The sequence below is a fragment of the Salvelinus fontinalis genome, chromosome 15 (assembly GCF_029448725.1).
Source record: "Salvelinus fontinalis isolate EN_2023a chromosome 15, ASM2944872v1, whole genome shotgun sequence".
Lineage (NCBI taxonomy): Eukaryota > Metazoa > Chordata > Actinopteri > Salmoniformes > Salmonidae > Salvelinus > Salvelinus fontinalis.
Window position 1 is genome coordinate 34661813 of NC_074679.1, and position 24877 is coordinate 34686689.

Genomic DNA, 24877 nt, shown 5'->3' on the forward strand with positions numbered 1-24877 from the left:
CACATCCTCAAAAAGTTCTACAGCTGCACCATCGAGAGCATCTTGTATGGCAACTGCTCGGCATCTGACTGTAAGGCGCTACAGCGGGTAGTGCGTACTGCCCAGTACATCACTGGGGCCAAGCTTCCTGCAATACAGGACCTATAAAATAGGCGGTGTCAGAGGAAAGCCCATAAAATTGTCAAGAGACTCCAGTCACCCAAGTCATAGACTGTTTTCTCTGTTACCGCACGGCAAGCGGTACCGGAGCGCCAATTCTAGGACCAAAATGCTCCTTAACAGCTTCTACCCCCAAGCCATAAGACTGCTGAACAATTAATCAAATGGTCATCGGACTATAACATTGACCCCCCCCCCCCCTATTTGTTTTGTACTCTGCTGCTACTCGTTGTTTTTTATCTATGCATAGTCACTTCACCCCTACCTACATGTACAAATTACCTCTAACCTGTACTCCCGCACACTGACTCGGTACCGGTACCCCCTGTATATAGCCTCGTTATTGTTATGTTATTGTGTTACTTTTTATTATTTTTTACTTGAGTTTATTTGGTAAATATTTTCTTAACTCTTCTTGAACTGCACTGTTGGTTAAGGGCTTGTAAGCACGCATTTCATGGTAAGGTCTACACTTGTTGTATTCGGTGCATGTGACAAATGAAGTTTGATTTGATTTTCAGGTCTCTCCAGAGATGTTCGATTGGGTTCAAGTCTGGAATCTGTCTGGGCCACTCAAGGACATTCAGAGACTTGTCCCGAGGCCACTCCTGAATTTGTCTTGGCTGTGTGCTTAGGGTCGTTGTCCTGTTGGAAGTTGAACCTTCGCCACAGTCTGAGGTCCTGAGCACTCTAGGGCAGGTTTTGATCAAAGATCTCTCTGTACTTTTCTCCATTCACATTTGCCTCGATCCTGACTAGTCTCCCAGTCTCTGCTGCTGAAAAAGTTTGCCCGGGCGGCCAGTTCAACGAAGACTCTTGGTGGTTCTAAACTTCTTCAATTTAAATGATGGAGCCCACTGTGTTCTTGTGGACCTTCAATGCTGCAGAAAGGTTTTGGAACCCTTCCCCAGAACTGTGCCTCGACACAATTCTGTCTCATATGGAACGCCGTTTGGGTCTTTGTGTGTCAAAAAAGATACACGTCAAATAAGCTTTTCATTTGACTCGTCAAATAACACAATTATATTATAGAATGTTGTGTGTGCTGAATTTGCACGTGCAAGCCAAGCGCCATTACGATCACTGTCACAGTTGTACAATACCGCGTTGGTAATAAGGCATTATTTCTTCGACCGAATGTGAAAACGCCCGTGTGAGCATTTGAGATTAGATCAGGATCAAACAAGCAGGATCAAAATGTTTATAAATATATTTGATACAGATGTTATCAGCAACTTCTGGGGTAACTAGCTAGCTTTAGCTTGGTACCTAGCTAGGACCAATGCAACCAGCCTGAAAACAATGAACAGTAGAAACTGTAGTCATTTTCAATTTTCTTAGCAATGATTTAGGAATTCATGTGAGTAAGTATTAGCAAGGTAGCCACTTGTTGTTCTCCTATTGAAATAACTAGCTGGCCTGCTACTGCTACTCAACCCTGTTGCCCAAAACTAACGTTATAAGCAGCCAGCTAGATTCATCGAGCTACTATACTATGGCTTGACCGTACTGGGTTATGTGTTGTGAAGCCAGCCACAATAAGGATTAGCCGGCCTCCCGGGTGGCGCAGTGGTCTAGAGCACTGCATCGCAGTGCTAACTGCGCCACCAGAGTCTCTGGGTTCGCCCCCAGGCTCTGTCGCAGCCGGCCGCGACCGGGAGGTCCGTGGGGCGACGCACAATTGGGCTAGCGTCGTCCGGGTAAGGGAGGGTTTGGCCGGTAGGGATTTCCTTGTCTCATCGCGCTCCAGCGACTCCTGTGGCGGGCTGGGCGCAGTGCGTGCTAACCAAGGGGGCCAGGTGCACGGTGTTTCCTCCGACACATTGGTGCGGCTGGCTTCCGGGTTGGAGGCGCGCTGTGTTAAAGAAGCAGTGCGGCTTGGTTGGGTTGGGTTGATTTGGGTTGGGTTGATGTCATAAGGTGAATGCACCAATTTGTAAGTCGCTCTGGATAAGAGCGTCTGCTAAATGACTTAAATGTTGTGCTTCGGAGGACGCATGACTTTCGACCTTCGTCTCTCCCGAGCCCGTACGGGAGTTGTAGCGATGAGACAAGATAGTAATTACTAGCGATTGGATACCACGAAAATTGGGGAGAAAAGGGGATAAAAAAAAAAAAGTACAATAAGGATTAGCCACAATAGTGGAATTTACGGTTTGCCTTTAAAATAAAAGGAATTTTTTGAAAGTGATGCAGAAGGTTACAATTGGTGAAATCAGGCCATTTTTAGACTTGATCATGTTAACCTTTTATGGCTGCAGCCCGACGCCGGTACATCTATGACAAGATCCAGCTCAAGTGCAGGGCGCGAAATTCAAAATCTATTTTTTTTAAATATTTAACTTTCACACATTAACAAGTCCAATACAGCATTTGAAAGATAAACATCTTGTCAATCCAGCCAACATGTCCGATTTTTTTAATGTTTTACAGAGAAAACACCACATATATTTATGTTAGCTCACCACCAAATAAAAAAGAGGACAGACATTTTTCACAGCACAAGTAGGATGCAAGTAGCATGCACAAGCCAACCTAACTAACCTAGAACCAACCTAAATAACCTAGAAAAAACTACCTCAGATGACAGTCCTATAACATGTTACACAATAAATCTATGTTTTGTTCAAAAAAATTGCATATTTTAGCTATAAATCAGTTTTACATTACTGCTACCATCATAGCTACAGTCAGAAATCGCACGGGAGTAGCCAGAGAAAATACAGACACCAACGTCAACTACTAATTACACATCATAAAACATTTCAGAAAAATATATGGTGGATAGCTAATGAAAGACAAAGATCTTGTGAATAGAGCCAATATTTCCGATTTTTGAAGTGTTTTACAGCGAAAACACAATATATCGTTATATTAGCTTACTACATTAGCTAGCACACAGCAGCATTGATTCTAGTCAAACGGTAGCATAGCACAGTTCGACAGATATATGAAAAAGCATCCCAAATTGGGTCCTTATCTTTGTTGATCTTCCATCAGAATGTTCTCCAAGGGGTCCTTTGTTCAGAAACGTCTTTATTTCGATCCAGAACGAACAATTTCCCTCTTGAATTAGCAAGCACACTGGCAGTGCGACGCTAACCTCTCCATCTTGACAAAATTCTTGCGTCGCATCACGTCTAAAGTCCAGAATAAATTTCAATAATATAATTAAACTATATTGAAAAAACATACTTTAGGATGATATTGTGACATGTATCAAATAAAATCGAAGCCGGAGATCATATTCACCTTTAACAAGCGTTTTCCAGGAGCCGAGTCCAGGTTCTACTTCGCTCCCAGAAAAAAAAATAAAGTGCGCAAGTCTCACTCCAAGAGGTTGTGTTCAATCCCAGGACGAGATATTCAAGTCCTTTCTGCTCTCACTTCCGCATGACACCTAGGGGAAGGCGTATGACGTGTTTCTACAGTCCTAAGTGACATGCCCTTTTATAGACAAGGTCTTGAAGAGAGACATCGATTTTGGAAATCTCACTTCCGGATAGGAAATGGGCTGTAAAAATAGTTCTGTTCCACTTAGAGAAATAATTCAAACGTTTTTAGAAACTAGAGACTGTTTTCTATCCAATAGTAGTAATAATATGCATATTGTAAGAGCAAAAATTGATTAAGAGGCCGTTTGAAAATGGGCACATATTTTCCAGTTTTTCAATACGCCCCCTGCAGCCATAAGAAGTTTTAAACATGGTTTGAGTGTTGGAATGTGGAGCTATGAAATGGTGTATCAATCTACTCGGTGACACCCAGAGAACAGAACTGTGAAGAGTTTACGGAAATATTAGGTCTTATTGCTGGACTTTGACGGTGGGAAATCACCTCCCCAGTCAGCATATTGTGCGTATTGACATTCATATTGCACTGTACAGCCTTACCTAACGATTGGGGATCAATGAAATGGGGTATCATCCTACACAGTACCCAGTTGCTTTTTTCCCGAAGTCCTCCTCAAGAGTTATCAGGCTCCAAAACATCCATGTTGTATTGTTTTTCCTCTGGAATAGTGTTCAATACACATTGACTGGTACAATACATGTGGCTCAATTCACAGTGGTTTCAGAGTCCCGCAATAAGAGCTATGACGCTAATGTTCTCTGGGTGTCACGGAGTAGACTGATATCCCATGTCATTGATACACAATCCATACCATAGGTATGGCTGTACAGTGAAATAAATATGCCCCCAATGCAATTTAAAGTCTAATACATTCAGTGTGATTGAAAGATTTTTGTCAAATTAACAATTGTATTTTGTTCAATTTATATAAGAACATTCCAACCTCGTTTAGCATGATCTATTCCATTATGGCATGATTACACTTTTTAGTGGATTATTTGAATTACTTTCATTGAGACACTTTTATTTTGAAGGCAACCCGCAAATTCCACTATTGTGGCTAATCCTTATTGTGTCTAGCTTCACATAGGTGGGTCCGGCCACCATTAATCAAGTAAGAACTGTCTTGTAAATTAGGGATATTTTAGATGATGACACGTATCTAGATAGTTAGCTAGCTGACTAGAGCTACAGAAACAGATTATGTAGTGTGAACTCTGCGTGTAACACATCCGGTGTCAGGATAAATAAAAAGCAAGGTCTGCTAACTTTCTTTAATTATGTTTAATTACCGCAAACAATGAATGGCAAATGCAATTTTCGTATATACGGGTTCGCTGCATCACCACGCAGGGTAAACAGGGAACTGCAGGAAGTACGTAAACAGCTGTTCTTATACCGTGATGACATAGTTCCAACGCGTCTGTTGGCCTATCACAGTAGAGGCTGGGCGTGGTTTAAACTTTGCCCCGCCTTTGCTGGCCCTCGGATTTGTCCACGCCCCTTGGCGCGTTCCTTTTGTCCACATCTGGTTGCTGGGTAGATTAGATCCGTCTTGTGTCTGTCGATTCTACACTGAAACAGTTCCTAATATGGTATTGTCCAGTATTCTAAACTCCTGGTTGGCCTAGAGAAATGCACCCCTCCCCTCTCCAGACTGTCCACAGCTTTTATGGCCTGTGTTGGTCAGTCCTTACACCTACACACACACACCCCTCTGTATAGTTTGTGTGTGTGTGTAACAAAACAATATTCATCTTCAAACAATATGCTAACAGGCTATTATGCATAAACATAAATCCTAACAGTAGTTCTGGCACGGGCGCCAGACAAAACTTTACCAGTATCATAGCATACGTATCGACAAATTGTTGTGACATATGAAATACGAGTGGTAGTATAATCAATGTGTAATAACTACGTCAAAAATGTATGAACGTGTTAAATTCTTATGTGACGTGCAGTCATATTCTGGTCCTGATTGGTGTATCTTTTTTGACAATCATAGACCCAAACGGAGTTCCATAGTCTCGGAGCTCTATGGACAATTCCTTCGACATCATCGATTGGTTTTTGCTCTGATATGCACGGTCAATAGTGGGACCTTATATAGACAGGTGTGTGGCTTTCCAAATCATGTCCAATCAATTGAATTTACCACAAATGGACTCCAATCGAGTTGTAGAAACATCTCAAGGATGATCAATGGAAACAGGATGAACTTGAGCTCAATTTCGAGTCTCATAGCAAAGGGTTTGAATACTTATGTAAATAAGGTATTTCTGTTGTTTATATCTAAAAACCTGTTTTTGCTTTGTCATTATGGGGTATTGTGTGTAGATTTCTGAGGAAAATGTTTTATTTAACACATTTTAGAATAAGGCTAAAACAAAAACAATTTGAAATAGTTAAGGGGTCTGAATACTTTCCGAAGGCACTGTACTTGTTAACAGGGCAAGTTTAAATAAATGGCACTAACTTGGCAGAAAAATAAAGTTCTAAAACCAAGGAAACAATATGTAATCTGCCTTCTCTATCTTCTGTAGTTTGAAGAAACACATTTAAATAAATATCATAAAAATGCTAAACTATAGTAGTAGCACTATTCACCATCTCAAATCTATCCAATGTCACCAACTCACAAAGCTTCAAAATCACACATGCTACCATACTCTTAGAAAAAAGGATGCTATCTAGAACCTAAAAGTGTTATTCGGCTATCTCCATAGGAGAACCATTTGAAGAAGCCTGGTTGGTTCCAGGTAGAACCATTTTGGTTCAAGTAGAACTGTTTTGTGTTCTTGTATAACCCTTTCTACAGAGGGTTCTACATGGACTCCAAAATGGTTCTGCCTGGAACCAGAAAGGGTTCTCCTATGGGGACCCTAGGAAACCTTTTTTCAAGGAGTGTGGGTTTATTCTCTGATCATTTGATTGGATAGACATGTCAGTTAATACTGCAAAATCTTTTATTGGTTGGAGGAAGTCTTCCGGAAGTCGTCATAATTACCATGTTGGTCTAAGGAAGGGGGTGAGGAGCACGAGCCTCCTAGGTTTTCTATTATAGTCAATGTAGCCAGAGGAGGACCGGAAATAGCTGTCCTCCAGCTACACCATGGTGCTACCCTTAAGGCGAGATCAGGGGGGACCATTCTAGCCAATGAAAGGGAAGATACGCGTGTGAAAAACAGGCACAATTCTGATATTAAGTTTTTCTTTCATAGTTGTCAAAATGCCACTTGTGTCCAATTACAGTACCAGTCAAAAGTTTGGACAGACCTACTCATTCAAGGGTTTTTCTTTATTTTGACTATTTCCTAAATCAAATAAAATTTTATTGGTCACACACACATGTTTAGCAGATGTTAATGCAGATGTTAATGAGTGTAGAGAAATGCTTTTGCTTCTAGTTTCGACAGTGCAGTAATATCTAACTAGTAATGTAACAATTCCCCAACAACTACCTAATATACACAAATCTAAAGGGATGGAATAAGAATATGTACATATAAATATATGGATGAGCGGTGGCCGGGCAGCATAGGCAAGTTGCAATAGATGGTAATGAGTAATGAGATTAATAATGTTAACATATCTTACATTACTCAAGTGGCATTGTTTAAAGTGACTAGTGATCCATTTATTAACGTTGCCAGTGACATGAGTCTCTATGTAGGCAGCAGCCTCTGAGTTAGTGATTACTGTTTGGCAGTCTGATGGCCTTGAGATAGAAGCTGTTTTTCAGTCTCTCGGTCCCAGCTTTGATGCACCTGTATTGACCTCACCTTCTGGATGGTAGCGGAGTGAACAGGCAGTGGCTCAGGTGGTTGTTGTCCTTGATGATCGTTTTGGCCTTCCTGTGACATCGGGTGTTGTAGGTGTCCTGTAGGGCAGGTAGTTTGCCCCAGGTGATGCGTTGTGCATTCTGCACCACCCTCTGGAGAGTCTTGCGGTTGAGGGTGGTGCAGTTGCCGTACCAGGCGGTCATGCAGCCCGACAGGATGCTCTCGCTTGTGCATCTGTAAAAGTTTGTCAGGGTTTTAGGTGACAAGACAAATTTCTTCAGCCTCCTGAGGTTGAAGAGGCACGCCTTCTTCACCACACTGTCTGTGTGGGTGGATCATTTCAGCTTGTCTGTGATGTGTACGCCAAGGAACTTAAAACTTTCCACCTTCTCCACTACTGTCCCTTCAATGTGGATAGGGGGGTGCTCCCTCTGCTGTTTCCTGAAGTCCACGATCATCTCCTTTATTTTGTTGACGTTGAGTGAGAGGTTGTTTTCCTGACACCAAGTGCCCTCACCTCCTCCCTGTAGGCTGTCTCGTCGTTGTTGGTAATCAAGCCCACTACTGTTGTGTCGTCTGCAAACATGATGAATGAGTTGGAGGCGTGCATGGCCACGCAGTCATGGGTGAACAGGGAGTACAGGAGGGGGCTGAGCACACACCCTTGTGGGGCCCTAGTGTTGAGGATCAGCCAAGTGGAGATGTTGTTTCCTGCCATCACCACCTGGTGGCGGCATGTTAGAAAGTCCAGGACCCAATTGCACAGGGCGGGGTTGAGACTTAGGGCCTCCAGCTTAATGATGAGCTTGGAGGGTACTAAGGTGTTAAATGCTGAGCTGTAGTCAATGAACAGCATTCTTACATAGGTATTCCTCTTGTCCAGATGGGATAGGGCAGTGTGCAGGCGATTGCATCGTCTGTGTACCTGGTCGGGCTGTATGCAAACTGAAGTGGGTCTAGGGTGGCAGGTAAGGTGGAGGTGATATGATCATTGACTAGTCTCTCTAAGAACTTCATGATGACAGAAGTGAGTGCCATGGGGCGGTAGTCATTTATATCAGTTATCTTTGCCTTCTTGGGTACAGGAACAATGGTGGCCATCTTGAAGCATGTGGGGACAGCAGACTGGGATAGGGAGCGATTGACTATGTCCGTGAACACACCAGCCAGCTGGTCTGTACATGCTCTGGGGACCCTGCTAGGGATGCCGTCTGGGCCAGCAGCCTTGCAAGCGTTAACAGGTTTAAATGTATTTCTAACGTCGGCCACAGAGAAGGAGAGGGGGGGGGGGGGGGTACAGTCATTAGCGGGCCGCGATTGTGGCACTCTATTATCCTCAAAGCGGGCAAAGGAGGTGTTTAGTTTGTCTGGGAGCAAGACGGTGTCCATGACGTGGCTGGTTTTCTTTTTGTAGTCTGTGATTTCCTGTAGACCCTGTCACATACGTCTCGTGTCTGAGCTGTTGAATTGCGAATCCACTTTGTCCCTATACCGACATTTAGCTTGTTTCATTGCCTTGCGGAGGGAACAACTACACTGTTTATATTCGGCCATATTCCCAGTCCTCTTTACATGATTTCCGTTTTGCGCGAATGCCGTCATCCATCCATGGTTTCTGGTTAGGGGAGGTTTTAATAGTCACAGTGGGTACAACATCTCCAATGCACTTCCTTATAAAAAACTCACTCACTGAGTCAGCGGATAGATCGATGTTATTCTCTGTGGCTGCCCGGAACATTTCCCAGTCCGCGTGATCAAAACAATCTTGAAGCATGGATTCCGATTTGTCAGACCAGCGTTGAATGGTTCTAGTCACGGGTACATCCTGTTTGAGTTTCTGCCTATAAGACGGTAGAAGCAAGATGGAGTCGTGATCTAAATTTCCTAAAGGGAGGGTGAGGGAGGGCCTTGTATGCATCGCGGAAGTTAGAGTAGCAGTGATCGAGAGTATTGCTTGCGCGAGTGCTGCAATCAATATGCTGATAGAATTTAGGTAGCCTTGTTCTTAAATTTGCTTTGTTAAAATCCCCAGCTACAAAAGAAATGCAGCCTCAGGATATATGGTTTCCAGTTCACAAAGAGTCCAGTGAAGTTCTTTGAGGGCAGTCGTGGTGTCTGCTTGAGGGGGTATATACACACAGCTGTGACGATAACTGATGAGAATTCTCTTGGGAGATAATATGGCCGGCATTTAATTGTGAGGAATTCTAGGTTGGGTGAGCAGAAGGACTTGAGTTCATGTATGTTGTTATGATTACACCATGAGTCATTAATCATGAAGCATACACCCCGCCCTTCTTCCCAGAGAGGTATTCATCTCTGTCGGCACGATGCATGAAGAAGCCCGGTGGCTGAACCGACTCCGACAACGTATCCCAAGTGAGCCATGTTTCCGTGAACAAAGAATGTTACAATCTCTGATGTCTCTCTGGAAGGCAACCCTTGCTCTAATTTTGTCTACGTTGTTGTCAAGAGACTGGACATTGGCGAGTAGTATACTCGGAAGCGGTGGGCGGTGTGCACACCTACGGAGCCAGGAGACCGCTCCGTCTGCCTCTTTGGCGGAGACGTTGTTTTGGGTCGGCTTCTGGGATTAGATCCACTGTCCTGGGTGGTGGTCCGAACAAAGGATCCGCTTCGGGAAAGTCATATTCCTGGTCGTAATGTTGGTAAGTTGGCGTCGCTCTTATATCCAATAGTTCTTCCCGGCTGTATGTAATAACACTTAAGATTTTTTGGGCTGACAATGTAAAAGATAATACATTAAAAAAAGAAATACTGCAATAGTTTCCGAAGGACTTGAAGCGAGGCGTCCATCTGTCGGCGCCATCCTGCAAAAAATAAATACAAATAAAATTACAAACAAATATCTATATATGTTTTAAATATATAAAATAAAAAAAACAAAGAAATAATAGTAGAATCATTTAAAAAAAAAAAAAAAAAAGTTTAACCAGGTAGGCCAGTTGAGAACAAGTTCTCATTTTCAACTGCGACCTGGCCAAGATAAAGCAAAGCAGTGCGACAAAATAAACACAGAGTTACACAAACAAATGTTTAGGCCATAGAGGCGAAATAATTACAATTTAGCATTAACACTGGAGTGATAGATGTGCAGATGATGATGTGCAAGTAGAGATACTGGGGTGCAAACGAGCAAGAGGATAAGTAACAATATGGGGATGAGGTAGTTGGGTGTGCTATTTACAGATTGGCTGTGTACAGGTACAGTGGTCGGTAAGCTGCTCTGACAGCTGATGCTTAAAGTTATTGAGGGAGATATAAGACTCCAGCTTCAGTGATTTTTGCAATTCGTTCCAGTCATTGGCAGCAGAGAACTGGAAGGAAAGGCGACCAAAGAAAGTGTTGGCTTTGGGGATGACCAGTGAAATATACCTGCTGGAGCGCGTGCTACGGATGGGTGTTGCTATGGTGACCAGTGAGCTGAGATAAGGCAGGGCTTTACCAAACAAAGACTTACAGATGACCTGGAGCCAGAGGATTTGGTGACGAATATGTAGTGAGGGCCAAGCAACGAGAGCATACAGGTCGCAGTGGTGTGTAGTAGATGGTGCTTTGGTGACAAAACGGATGGCACTGTGATAGACTACATCCAGTTTGCTGAGTAGAGTGCTGGAGGCTATTTTGTAAATGACGTCGCCGAAGTCAAGGATCGGTAGGATAGTCAGTTTTACGAGGGTATGTTTGGCAGTATGAGTGAAGGAGGCTTTGTTGCGAAACAGGAAACCGGTTCTAGATTTCATTTTGGATTGGAGATGCTTAATGTGAGTCTGGAAGGAGAGTTTACAGTCTAACCAGACACCTAAGTATTTGTAGTTGTCCACATATTCTAAGTCAGAACCGTCCAGAGTAGTGATGCTAGTCGGGCGGGAGGGTGCGGGCAGCAATCGGTTGAAGAACATGCACTTAGTTTTACTCGTATTTAAAAGCAGTTGGAAGCCACTGAAGGAGTGTTGTATGGCGTTGAAGCTCGTCTGGAGGTTTGTTAGCACAGTATCCAAAGAAGGGCCAGATGTATACAGAATGGTGTCGTCTGCATAGAGGTGGATTAGAGAATCACCAGCAGCAAGATCATTGATATATACAGAGAAAAGACTCGGCCTGAGAATTGTACCCTGTTGCACCCCCATAGAGACTGCCAGAGGTCCGGACCACAGACCCTCTGATTTGACACACTGAACTCTGTCTAAGAAGTAATTGGTGAACCAGGCGACGCAGTCATTTGAGAAGCCAAGGCTATTGAGTCTGCCGATAAGAATTCGGTGAATGACAGAGTCCGAAAGCCGTGGCCTTGGACGATGAAAAGGCTGCACAGTACTGTCTTTTATCGATGGCGGTGCACCCATGACTAGCTTGGAAACCAGATTGCATAGTGGAGAAGGCACGGTGGATTTCAAAATGGTCGCTGATCTGTTTGTTAACTTGGCTTTTGAAGATTTTAGAAAGGCAGGGCAGGATGGATATAGGTCTATAACAGTTTGGTTCTAGAGTGTCTCCCCCATTGATGAGGGGGATGACCGTGGTAGCTTTCCAATCTTTATGGATCTCAAATGATACGAAAGAGAGGTTGAATAGGCTAGTAATAGGGGTTGCAACAATTTCGGCTGATTATTTTAGAGAGAGAGGGTCCGAATTGTCTAGATCAGCTGATTTGTAGGGATCCAGATTTTGCAGCTCTTTCAGAACATCAGCTGTCTGGATTTGGGTGAAGGAGAAGTGGGGGGGGGGGGGGGGGGGGGGGGCAAGTTGCTGCAGGGGTGCTGCGATGTTGGCCGGGGTAGGGGTAGCCAGGTGGAAAGCATGGCCAGCCGTAGAAAGATGCTTATTGAAATGATTGATTATCCTAGATTTATCGGTGGTGACAATGTTTCCTAGCTGCAGTGGGCAGCTGGGAGGAGGTGCTCTTATTCTCCATGGACTTTACAGTGTCCCAAATCTTTTGGGAATTAGTGCTACAATATGCAAATTTCTGTTTGAAAGAGCTAGCCTTAGCTTTCCTAACTGACTGAGTATATTGCTTCCTGGCATCCCTAAAAAGTTGCATATTGTGGGGGCTATTCGATGCTAATGCAGAACGCCACAGGATGTTTTTGTGCTGGTCAAGAGCAGTCAAGTCTGGGGTGAACCAAGGGCTATATCTGTTCTTAGTTCTACATTTTTTTGAATGGGGCATGCTTATTTAAGATGGTGAGGAAAGCACTTTTGAAGAGCAGCCATGCATCCTCTACTGACGGGATGAGGTCAATATCCTTCCAGGATACCCAGGCCAGGTCGATTAGAAAGGCCTGCTCGCTGAAGTGTTTTAGGGAGCGTTTGACAGTGATGAGGGGTGGTCGTTTGATCACGGACCCATTACGCACGCAGGCAATGAGGCAGTGATCGCTGAGATCCTGGTTGAAGATAGCAGAGGTGTATTTAGAGGGCAAGTTGGTCAGGATGATATCTAAGAGGGTGCCCATGGTTACAGATTTAGGGTTGTACCTGGTAGGTTCCTTGATAATTTGTGTGAGATTGAGGGCATCTAGCTTAGATTGTAGGATGGCCGGGGTATTAAGCATGTCCCAGTTTAGGTCACCCAACAGTACGAACTCTGAAGATAGATGGGGGCGATCAATTCACATATGGTGTCCAGGGCACAGCTGGGGGCTAAAGGTGGTCTATAACAAGCAGCAACATTGAGAGACTTGTTTCTGGAAAGGTGGATTTTTAAAAGTAGAAGCTCGAATTGTTTGGGCACAGACCTGGATAGCATGACAGAACTCTGCAGGCTATCTCTGCAGTAGATGGCACCTCCGCCCCCTTTGTCAGTTCTATCTTGTCGGAAAATGTTACAGTTAGGGATGGAAATTTCAGGATTTTTGGTGGCCTTCCTAAACCAGGATTCAGACACGCCTAGGACATCCGGGTTGGCGCAGTGTGCTAAAGCAGTGAATAAAACAAACTTAGGGAGGAGGCTTCTAATGTTACATGCATGAAACCAAGGCTTTTACAGTTACAGAAGTCAACAAATGAGAGCACCTGGGGAATGGGAGTGATGCTTGGGTCTGCAGGGCCTGGGTTAACCTCTACATCACCAGAGGAACAGAGGAGTAAGATAAGGGTACGGCTAAAGGCTATAAGAACTGGTCGTCTAGTGCGTTCGGAACAGAGTGTAAAAGGAGCAGATTTCTGGGCGAGGAAGAAAAGATTCAAGGCATAATGTACAGACAAGGGTAGGATGTGAGTACAATAGAGGTAAACCTAGGCATTGAGTGACGATGAGAGGTTTTGTCTCTAGAGGCACCATTTAAGCCGGGTGAGGTGACCGCATGTGTGGGGGGTGGAACAAAAGGGCTAGCTAAGGTATATTGAGCAGGGCTGGAGGCTCTACAGTGAAATAAGACAATAATCACAAACCAAAACAGCAATAAGGCATATTGACTTTAGGGAGAGGCATGTGTAGCCAAGTGATCATAAGGTCCAGTGAGGAGACACGGCAATTCAGACAGCTAGTGGTCCGGGGCTAGCAGGCTAGCAGATGGGCCTCCGGGGGACGTTGCAACGGAAGAGCCTGTTTAAACCACCTTGGACGGTTACGTCAGCAGACCAGTCGTGATGGATCGGCAGGGCTCCGCGTCGGCAGTAAAGGGTCCAGGCCAATTGTCAAAATAATAGTGAAGACATCAAAACGATGAAATAAGACATATGGAATCATGTAGTAACCAAGAAAGTGTTAAACAAATCAAAATATATTTTAAATTTGAGATTCTTCAAAGTAGCCACCCTTTGCCTTGATGACAGCTTTGTACACTCTTGCATTCTCTCAACAAGCTTCACCTGGAATGCTTTTCCAACATTCTTGAAGGAGTTCCCATATATGCTGAGCACTTGTTGGCTACTTTTCCTTCACTCTGTCGTCCAACTCATCCCAAACCATCTCAATTGGGTTGAGGTCGGATGATTTTTGAGGCCAGGTCTCCATCACTCTCCTTCTTGGTCAAATAGCCCTTACACAGCATGGCAGTGCATTGGGTCATTGTCCTGTTGAAAAGCAAATGAATGTCCCAATAAGCGCAAACCAGATGGGATGGCATATCACTGCAGAATACTGTGGTAGCCATGCTGGTTAAGTGTGCCTTGAATGCTAAATAAATCACAGACAGTGTCACCAGCAAAGCACCCCCACACCTCCGCCTCCATGCTTCATGGTGGGAAATACACATGTGGAGATCATCCGTTCACCTACTCTGCGTCTCACAAAGACACAGCGGTTGGAACCAAAAATCTCACATTTTGACTCATCAGACCAAAGGACAGATTTCCACCGGTCTAATGTCCATTGCTCATGTTTCTTGGCACAAGCAAGTCTCTTCTTCTTATAGGTGTCCTTTAGTAGTGGTTTCTTTGCAGCAATTCGACCATGAAGGCCTGATTCACGCAGTCTCCTCTGAACAGTTGATGTTGAGATGTTACCGTTGCTTGAACTCTGTGAAGAATTTATTTGGGCCACAATTTCTGAGGTGCAGCAGAGGTAACTCTGGTTCTTCCTTTCCTGTGGCGGTCCTCATGAGAGACAGTTTGTTTCATCATAGCGCTTGATGTTTTTTGCGACTGCACTTGAGGAAACTTTGAAAGTTCTTGACATTTTCAGGATTGACTGACCTTCATGTCTTAAAGCAATAACAGACTGTCATTTCTCTTTACTTATTTGAGCTATTCTTGTCATAATATGGACTTGGTATTTTACTGTATACCACACCTACCTTGTCACAACACAACTGATTGTCTCAAACGCATTAAGAAGGAAAGAAATTCCACAAATGAATTGAAATGCATTCCAGGTGTTTATTTCATGAAGCTGCTTGAGAGAATGTGCAAAGCTGTCATCAAGGCAAAGGGTGGCTACTTTGAAGAATCTCAAATCTAAAATATATTTTGACTTGTTTAACATTTTTTTTGGTTACTACATGATTCCATATGTGTTATTTCATAGTTTTGATGTATTCCCTATTATTCTACAATGTAGAAAATAGTAAAGAATAAAGAAAAATTCTTGAATGAGTGGGTCCAAACGTTTGACTGGTACCTTATATCAGTGTATTCGAAACAACCTAAACATAACACAACTTCTATTCGATCAAGTAGGTCTCATGCAGCAAATTAGCAATTACATTTTTTGTTGACCTAATCCTCATTGACCTCCATACAAAAATTCCTCACTTCGTGGTCTTATTTTTGTGGACAGATTTTGGGTGGAGTAAACCCTCTCGCTTCGCTTCTTTCTCTTTGGTTTTAATCAGGTATTGTGTGACATGAATATATTTAGTATAGTTTCAACTAAAAATGTTAATGCTTTGAAAGAGATTCTCAGGTACTTCTGTATACGTCACATATATACAGATATATGCGCCACGTCATCAGTGGTGGAAAAAGTAAATACTACTTGAGTAAAATACTACTTGAGAAAAAGTCTAAAAGTATTTGGTTTTAAATATACTTAAGTATCAAAAAAGTAAAAGTAAACGTATAAACCATTTCAAATTCCTTATATTTAGCAAACCAGACGGCACCATTTTCTTGTTCAGAAATAATTTACAAACAAAGCATTTGTGTTTAGTGAGTCCGCCAGATCAGAGGCAGTAGGCATGACCAGGGATGTTCTCTTGATAAGTTTGTGAATTGGACCATTTTCCTGTGAAAATGTAACGAGTACTTTTGGGTGTCAGTGAAAATGTATGGAGTAAAAACTACATTATTTTCTTTATTTTCAAAAAATAGAAATAGTAAAGTACAGATACCCCAAAAAACTATTTTTACACCACTGCACATTCCCTCTCTCCCTCCCTCCCTCTTTCCCTCTCTCCCTTCAATTTAAGGGGGCTTTATTGGCATGGGAAATATATGTTTACATTGCCAAAGCAACTGAACTAGATACTACACAAAAGTGAAATAAAAAATGAATAGTAAACATTATGCTCACAAAAGTTCTAAAATTATAAAGACATTTCAAATGTCATATGTCTATAATGTTGTAATGATGTGCAAATAGTTAAAGTACAAAAGGGAAAATAAATAAACATAAATATGGGTTGTATTTACAATGGTGTTTGTTCTTCACTGGTTGCCCTTTTCTTGTGGCAACAGGTCACAAATCTTGCTGCTATGATGGCACACTGTGGTATTTCACCCAGTAGATATGGAAGTTGATCAGAATTGGGTTTGTTTTCGAATTCTTTGTGGATCTGTGTAATCTGAGGGAAATATGTTTCTCTAATATGGTCATATAATTGGCAGGAAGTTAGGAAGTGCAGCTCAGTTTCCACCTCATTTTGTGGGCAGTGTGCACATAGCCTGTCTTCTCTTGAGAGGCAGGTCTGGCTACGGCGGCCTTTCTCAATAGCAAGGCTATGCTCACTGAGTCTGTACATTGTTAAAGCTTTCCTTAAGTTTGGGTCAGGTATTCTGCCACTGTTTACTCTTTCTTTAGGGCCAAATAGAACTCTAGTTTGCTCAGTTTTTTGTTCATTGTTTCCAATGTGTCAGACATGACAGATATGGCAAACCTACGACTACGAATCGTTTCTATGCGTGCTAACTTTTTTCTACGACTACAAATCGATTTCTACGCATGAGAACCTTTTGTATTTTTCTTGTCGTCAAATCCCGGCCAAAAGTCAGGTGACCTAAACGCTTCCAGATATGGAGTGGCAGGTTTGCCATATCTGTCATGTTTGTCCATATCTCTCTTATGTGCAAATCTTTATGGCAGTCATTTTACTTAAGGCCCTTGGAAATGACCTGAAAATCTGCATTTCTAAAGAATTCTAATGCAATATATCGATTTACAAATACAAATCAAAAGGTTTTGTTTGTGGATAGTGATTTACATTTGTGGAAAGTGATTTACATTTGTGGATTGGTACTTATTTGTACAGATCATGATACACAAATACAAAATGCATATTGTGTGTTCACAATACATTTGGTATGATTCAGGCTGAATCACATCCGGCCGTGATGGGGAGTCCCATAGGGCGGCTCACAATTGGCCCAGCGTCAACCGGGTTTGGCCGGGGTAGGCCGTCATTGTAAATAAGAATTTGTTCTTAACTGACTTTCCTAGTTGAATAGGTTAAAATAAATAAATAATATTGATCCCATAGGTATCGGCCTAATTCTCTCTCTGCTGTGTCCAGTGAGCCATTGGGCCCACCCTACAACCTAATTGGATAACGCTGGGCAGTCCTCTTGCTAGCTGTCACTCAAATCCCATTTGAGGGGAAAATGTAGGGAAAATTGCGTGGCACAGCTTCAATAAAACAGTCTCTTTCAAACTAGGGATTTCTGCTCATAGATGATGCATGTATGACCTACACATTGACACCTCCAGCCCAAAGCAGGAGATTTAAAAAAGACTTTCGAACATGCTGACCAAGCCAGAAGCGTGCACGTTGATTTTGTTCACCCACATCAGAAGCCTTCAGGACACGCAGGTTGCAATATCAAAACAAACTCTGAACCAATTATATTAATTTGGGGACAGGTCGAAAAGCATTAAACATGTATGGCAATATAGCTAGCTAGCTTGCTGTTGCTAGCTAATTTGTCCTGGGATATAAACATTGGGTTGTTATTTTACCTGAAATGCTCAAGGTCCTCTACTCCAACAATTAATCCACAGATAGAACGGTAAACCAAATTCCTTTCTCATCACCTCCTCCTTCCTCAGACTTATTATTATTATTTTGGACTTAATATGTCGGTTGGCAACCAACTTTACAGCATTACTACAACCTACCGGAGTGTGGACGTAAATTAATCTTTCAATCACCCACATAGGTATATTCTCCTAAGAACCTATGAGAAGATGGCACGTGGGTATATGCTTCTGAAAACCAATGAAGAGATGGGAGAGGCTGGACTTGCAGCATGTTGAGCGTAACAAATATCAAATCAAATCAAATGTATTTATATAGCCCTTCTTACATCAGCTGATATCTCAAAGTGCTGTACAGAAACCCAGCCTAAAACCCCAAACAGCAAGCAATGCAGGTGTAGAAGCACGGTGGCTAGAAAAAACGCCCTAGAAAGGCCAAAATTTCCCCTGTGTGTGCCATTCTGTACAATTGGCTGTCAGTGCAGCATCCAAAGAAACCATCCCTAGGAGTGTTGAGTACTTAATCAGGGAAACCTACAACTGGTTTTCGATTTCCCCAAAACGGCGCGAGGCGTACAAAGCAGTGTATGCCACAATTAATTGTGCCCAGAAACCCCTGCAGATCACCAAAGTGTGTGCCACACGTTGGCTATCGATTGAGCCTGCGTGAAGAACTGAAACTCCACTTTGAGGTGACCAAGGCCAGTGAGCATTTCTACATGATGGATGTGCTCCACGCCATGTACATGGACAAGACCAACTATGTCTACCTGACATTCTTGAAATCAATCCTGTCCGACGTACAAGTTGCAGTGAAGTAATTTGAGGGACAGCAAACAGATCCTGTCAAGCTTTTGGACAATCTGGTATACCTCTTAATATCAATTTGCAGTAGAGTAGTCAACCCTATGGCAAAAATTGATGTCCTGAAGGATGCCATTGATGGACATCTCAGTCCATCACTATTCCTTGGGTACCTTTTTGAGAGCACGTTGTACCAATTCAGTCTTGCGCCAGAGGACAAAAAGGTCATATGGAGACAGTGCATCAACTACATTGTTGCTTTAAGCAAGGAGCTGCAAAAGCAAGGCTCTCCGACAACCTAGAAACCTTGCGAAACAGGGCCTTGTTCAGTGTTAAGGAAACGCTAAAGCACAATAAAGGCACCACCGAAATTATTAAAGTAGCTGAGCTACTGGGGTACCAGCCCCAAACAATTGATCAAATTGTTTCCCAATGAAGAAACATCTGTTTAGGTGGGACTCAACTGAAAATACAGTCGAGTTTTGGAGTGAAGTGAATAACTACACGGACTCTTCCGGGTCAAATCCTTATGAAGAACTGTGCAAAGCTGTGCTCGCTGCCCTCTCTTTGCCACGCTCAAATGCGGAGGTTGAACGGCTGTTCAGCCAAATGAGTGTGTTCAAGTCAAAGTTAAGAAATAGAATGTCACTGCACACTCTCAATTCCATACTCCTGGTGCGGTATGGACTGAAGCTGGCTGGTGATACCTGTTACCAGCATAAACTACCAAGTGAAGTTCTGCAGCAGTTTGGCACCACAGCAGCATACAGCTTTAAGGCTACTCCATCCTCTTCTGCTGGTTCCAGCTCTGTGACAATGCAGTTGGACAGTGAAGATGAAGTGGATTTCCTTGCCAATCTATGATTCATCATATTTACAGTACCTATGCAAGGAGTGGACTTTCTGGAACTGGCGGAAACACACAGCTGATGGTGGCAGTGTGTTTTTTAAAATCTGATCATATACAATGTATTGTGTTATATTATTTTTACAAATAAAAATATGTGATATTAAACAAACAAATCTAAACTAACAAATGTCAAATCATATTTTTCGCCGAGATGGCCAGTCAATTTGAGTAACGTCATTGTGTATTCTACGTAATGACGCAATTTTACGGTATTACGTAATGACGTCATCCCGTAATGACATCACAGCGTCATTTATCAACATTTAGCAACAAATCGACCTGCCTCCAGCAACTTCCCCTGAAAATTAGTTGGCAACACTAGCCACGCAGACCAGCGAGCAGTGTGGGTGCAATGATTGAATAACATGTATGTGTAAATATATTTTCCAACGCTCGCGCGCGACGTGTCCGGTCTGGTCAGCATGTTAGTTGCCAAAGTACCCAATTGTCTTACCTCAATAAAAGTAATACCTTTAAGTACTTCAAGGTCTCAGACGGAATGACGTCACCAATTGAATCGCTACTAGTGCGCACCGCTAACTAGTTAGCCATTTCACACCGGTTACATAGGCAACATCTTTTTTTGTCAGGTGGTCGCTGTCATCTCTAGTGTTTTTTCCAACTCCACTGAAGCAAAACAGGAAGGTGTATCATGGTCTTATTGTTTAGCCTAGTCTGCAAAACCATGGTGGCCAAGGTTTGACCTTTTGCACAAATATTCATCCCAAATGGTAACCTATAGGCTAGTCCCTACATAGTGCACTACATTGAATTGAGCCCTACCCTGGACAACATTAGCTAGTGCATACTGGGAATGAGTGTCATTTGAGAGTGCAACCTTTTACTTTATTACGGAACGAGGAGCTGCTGTGACTCATTTTAATAACATGGAACTGGTCATTTTTACTGTAGGGACGAGGTAATGATGCGTTATACTGACAAACATGTGACTCCTCTGTAAGACTTCGATACCTTGTTATACCTCCTATAGGCTAATTGTAGCAAGAGTTACCTTGTCTTTTGTATTTCTGTTACACAAGTCGTGTTTGCAATTCTCTGCTGTCGCAAGAGCGACTCAACAACGATATGTCAACATGGGGACAACGGGTCCGAACATTCGTTACCGTGGAGCCGGTCATTTTTTTCTACATGACCAGCATGTTTATCGTGACGCCTGCGTATCAACAGCTGGTCATCGCAAAGGTAGTGGGCCAACGATCTGCTCGCGACATTATCAAACACACCTGTTTACTTACACATGTTTGCTTATTAGGCTATTCGTGAAACTATCAGAACTATGGTTGCTATTTTCAGTAGCATAGGCTATACTCGATTTTTGTTGCTTATACATGTTCAACTAGACCAATGTTTTGACCAAAATTAGGTTTAACAGTCCTGTCCGTTCCAGTGACATGAACAGTTAAAGTCTAAATCAATCAATCTGACATTCAGATTAAAATAGTAGGCCTACCATTAGATATGATATCCCGACCTTTAGAGTAGAGTGTGTACAATTTGGGCACAGTTTATTTTATCCCAATGGAACTCAAAGCAAATGTAAAGCTCAGACATAGGGCTGAACCGATATAGGCTACTGTATGCTTGTGGGTTACATATAGCATACAGATGCAAATATCTGATTCTCACAGCTCCCTGCATTTTTATTAATATACAGTCTGCTCCCTCCTCTCTCTCCTACCTCTGCTGAACTCAATTCAATATCCATGTAAAGGTGAGGCAGCACATACATATGATACAATACAGAGTTCAACAGTCAAACAACGTCTGTATGTACTGTACATAAGACTCTGTAGACAGTGTGCCTCTTGCAGCGAGGGCCATAATTTTTCTGTGTCATTTTTCTCTGTTTTTATGGTTTATATTGTCCAGATTTATTTAATAATTTCAGACTGACATCTTATCCGTCTGTTTGGGCTCATTAATGCTGCAGCACTTTCCATGTTGCAATAGCATGCAAAGCAGATGAAATGGTTCCCCAAGTGTAAGTTCACCTCTGCACGTTCGATTTTATCCAGCAAAATGTGAATGATAAATGTAGACAGGGAAGCAGAAGTATGGTTTGAATGAAATGTGTTCTTGAGTCTGTGCAATGGGAACTGTGGGATTGACTAAGGTCATTTTACATGCCTCAACATTGCGTAAGTCTTTGAGCTGAAGCCTAGGCATTAGCTCTGGGAGTCATTATGAAATTATATTCTGATAAAAGTGTATTATAGCAATAGTCCCTAACATGAGTACCTAATAAATTAGGGAACAATTCCTGTGTCCAGATTATGCCTTTTCCTGGATTTTTTAAATTTTTTAAATAGATTCTCTATTACTTTAAGGTTTCCAGAGATTAAGCGTCTGTTCCTCTGTCCAGGTGTGCTATGAGCTGTTTCAAGACTCTTACATCTGCAGCAGCCCGGCGCACCTCAAGGATGAGGAGGAGGTGATTGAGGGTCGTGCCTCCTACATCCTCCTGATCTACACATGTGTGACCAGCCTACTGTCCATCCTTCCAGCCATGCTGCTAGGCTCTTGGTCTGACCGCTCCAGCCGCAAGGCTGTCATGCTGCTGCCTTGCCTTATGTCTCTGGTCAGTGGTGGTGTGCTCATAGCAATGTCTCTACTGGAGGACATTAGTGTGTACTGGTCGCTAGTCGCCGCAGGGGTAACGGGCCTCTCTGGAGGATACGTCGCAGTATTCCTTAGCTCGTTTAGTTACTTAGCAGATGTCACAGCCGGGTTGGAGAGTAACCGTACTCTGCGTATGGCGGCGGCAGAGTCGATGATCTTCGTAGGAGGGACGGTGGGGTTCTTGTTAGTTGGTTTCTTGATACAGGAGTTTGGGCTGACGTCTGCATTTGTGGCATACTGCTCCTGCCATGTTCTCTCAGTGCTCTATATTCTGCTTTGGTTACGGGATCCTGAACGCTCAGTCCCACCTCCACCCTCAGGGGAAGATGGAGACAGACTGCCATGTGAAGCTGCTGATACGGACGCTGAACCATCATCCAACCTGTTGTGCCTGTCTGATGTCAAGAGGTCCTTCCAGGCCATGTTCAGGAGGAGGCCAGGACAGCAGAGGCAGAAACTGCACCTTCTTATAGTCTGCACGTTCATCAACAACCTGGTAGCTGTAGGTGAGTAAACTCCATCTGTTGTTTGATCATTATTGTCTCAACACAGCTGTTCAACTGAGGGTTTTCAAATGAGCTGTTAATGCCGTTGTTTTTTTATTTGAAACATACAGTATGATAGACCTTCACAGTATAAGCAATACAGCATCTGTGCACTCAACAATGTTGAATGTGGTTAAAGAGCTCAGAATCCAGATCGGAGAGGTGATGCTTTCCCATTTAGTCTGTCGGCTCGCTGCTCCGCACGGTGCCACAGGGGCTCTCAGAACGCTCTGCTGCCTTTTGTTGGGCTGACTCTGAGGCAAGCAGCTGCATCGATTTGGAGGAGGAGATGTATTATGTTCGTAGTCTATGGGGTATGTCTGAGTGTTGCTTATTGCCCTGAGGGTTTTCAATCGAGCTGTCATGTTGTTTTCTTATTTGAAACATACATTATGGTAGGCCTTTACAATATTAGCAGTACAGCATCTGTGCACTCACTGTCACCAAGAAACATTTTTGAATGTGGTTCAGTGTTTACATTCCCTGTCTCATGTCATGTAATATTTTATTTTGAATACTGGAATATGTAAGCCTACTTCCTGCATGTTAGATATTTTTTCTTAAACACCAGTGAGTACCTCAATGTCAATGTATAGTTTGTCATCCATACATGAACAAATAATTTTTGAATTCATGTACCGTTATGTTACACTTCATAATAAACCCAATCCATTTTTGAAATGGCCAAGGCTGTCAGTTATATAGTCACCATTATAGTAATTCATACTTGGTTATGAATACATTACAAATGTACTTCAGAGCTTATGTCTATACATGCAAGAGGCCATGTGTTCAAGCAATGTCCTACGCAATAGAACCCTAAATAGTGAATAAAATGGCAGTATCTCAAATGTCTTTTTTATTTCACCTTTATTTAACCAGGTAGGCAAATTGAGAACACGTTCTCATTTACAATTGCGACCTGGCCAAGATAAAGCAAAGCAGTTCGACACATACAACAACACATAGTTACACATGGAGTAAAACAAACATACAGTCAATAATACAGTGAAAATAAGTCTATATACAATATGAGCAAGTGAGGTGAGAAGGGAGGTGAAGGCAAACAAGATATATATATAAATAAATAAAAAATATATATAAAAAGGCCAAGGTGGCGAAGTAAATACAATATAGCAAGTAAAAAAAATAACACTGGAATGGTTGGTTTGCAGTGGAAGAAGGTGCAAAGTAGAGATAGAAATAATGGGGTGCAAAGGAGCAAAATAAATAAATACAGTAGGTAAAGAGGTAGTTGTTTGGGCTAAATTATAGATGGGCTATGTACAGGTGCAGTAATCTATGAGCTGCTCTGACAGCTGGTGCTTAAAGCTAGTGAGGGAGATAAGTGTTTCCAGTCTTATAGAATCATTGCTAGCAATTATTTTATGAAATGGAAAATGAGATATACCATTTCAGTGACAGTCTGTATTTACAGAAGTATGTGATTGCCCTGTACTCCTACACATAAAATTACCCATTTTAAAGACGGTCATGAAAATCTATGGTTCACATACAGTACCAGTCAAAAGTTTGGACACACCTACTCATTCCAGGGTTTTTCTTTATTTGTTACTATTTTCTACATTGTAGGATAATAGTGAAGAAATCAAAACTATGAAATAAGACATGGAATTATATAGTAACCAAACAAGTGTTAAACAGATCAAAATATATTTTATATTTGAGATTCTTCAAGTTGCCACTCTTTGCCCTGATGACAGCTTTGCACACACTTGGCATTCTTTCAACCAGCTACATGAGGTAGTCACCTGGAATGCATTTCAATTAACAGGTGTGCCTTGTTAAAAGTGAATTTTCTTAATGCATTTGAGCCAATCAGTTGTGTTAAGGTAGGGGTGGTATACAGAAGATAGCCCTATTTGGTAAAAGACCTAGTCCATATTATGGCAAGAACAGCTCAAATAAGCAAAGTGAAATGACAGTCCATGATTACTTTAAGACATAAGCGTCAGTCAATCTGGGAACATTTCAAGGACTTTGAAAGTTTCTTCAAGTGCAG

General features: G+C 42.5%; 1 protein-coding gene across 1 annotated transcript in view; it reads left to right on the top strand.

The window, feature by feature from the left end:
• The first annotated feature begins 20097 nt into the window (after positions 1 to 20097).
• zgc:174356 (uncharacterized protein LOC100137120 homolog) overlaps positions 20098 to 24877 on the top strand; it is a 56238-nt gene continuing 51458 nt past the window's right edge. Inside the window, exons 1-2 of the mRNA XM_055863543.1 lie at positions 20098 to 20872; positions 22053 to 22815. Of these exons, the coding sequence (XP_055719518.1) occupies positions 20756 to 20872; positions 22053 to 22815 (880 nt within the window). The 5' untranslated portion in view covers positions 20098 to 20755. The remainder of the gene's footprint in view (positions 20873 to 22052; positions 22816 to 24877) is intronic.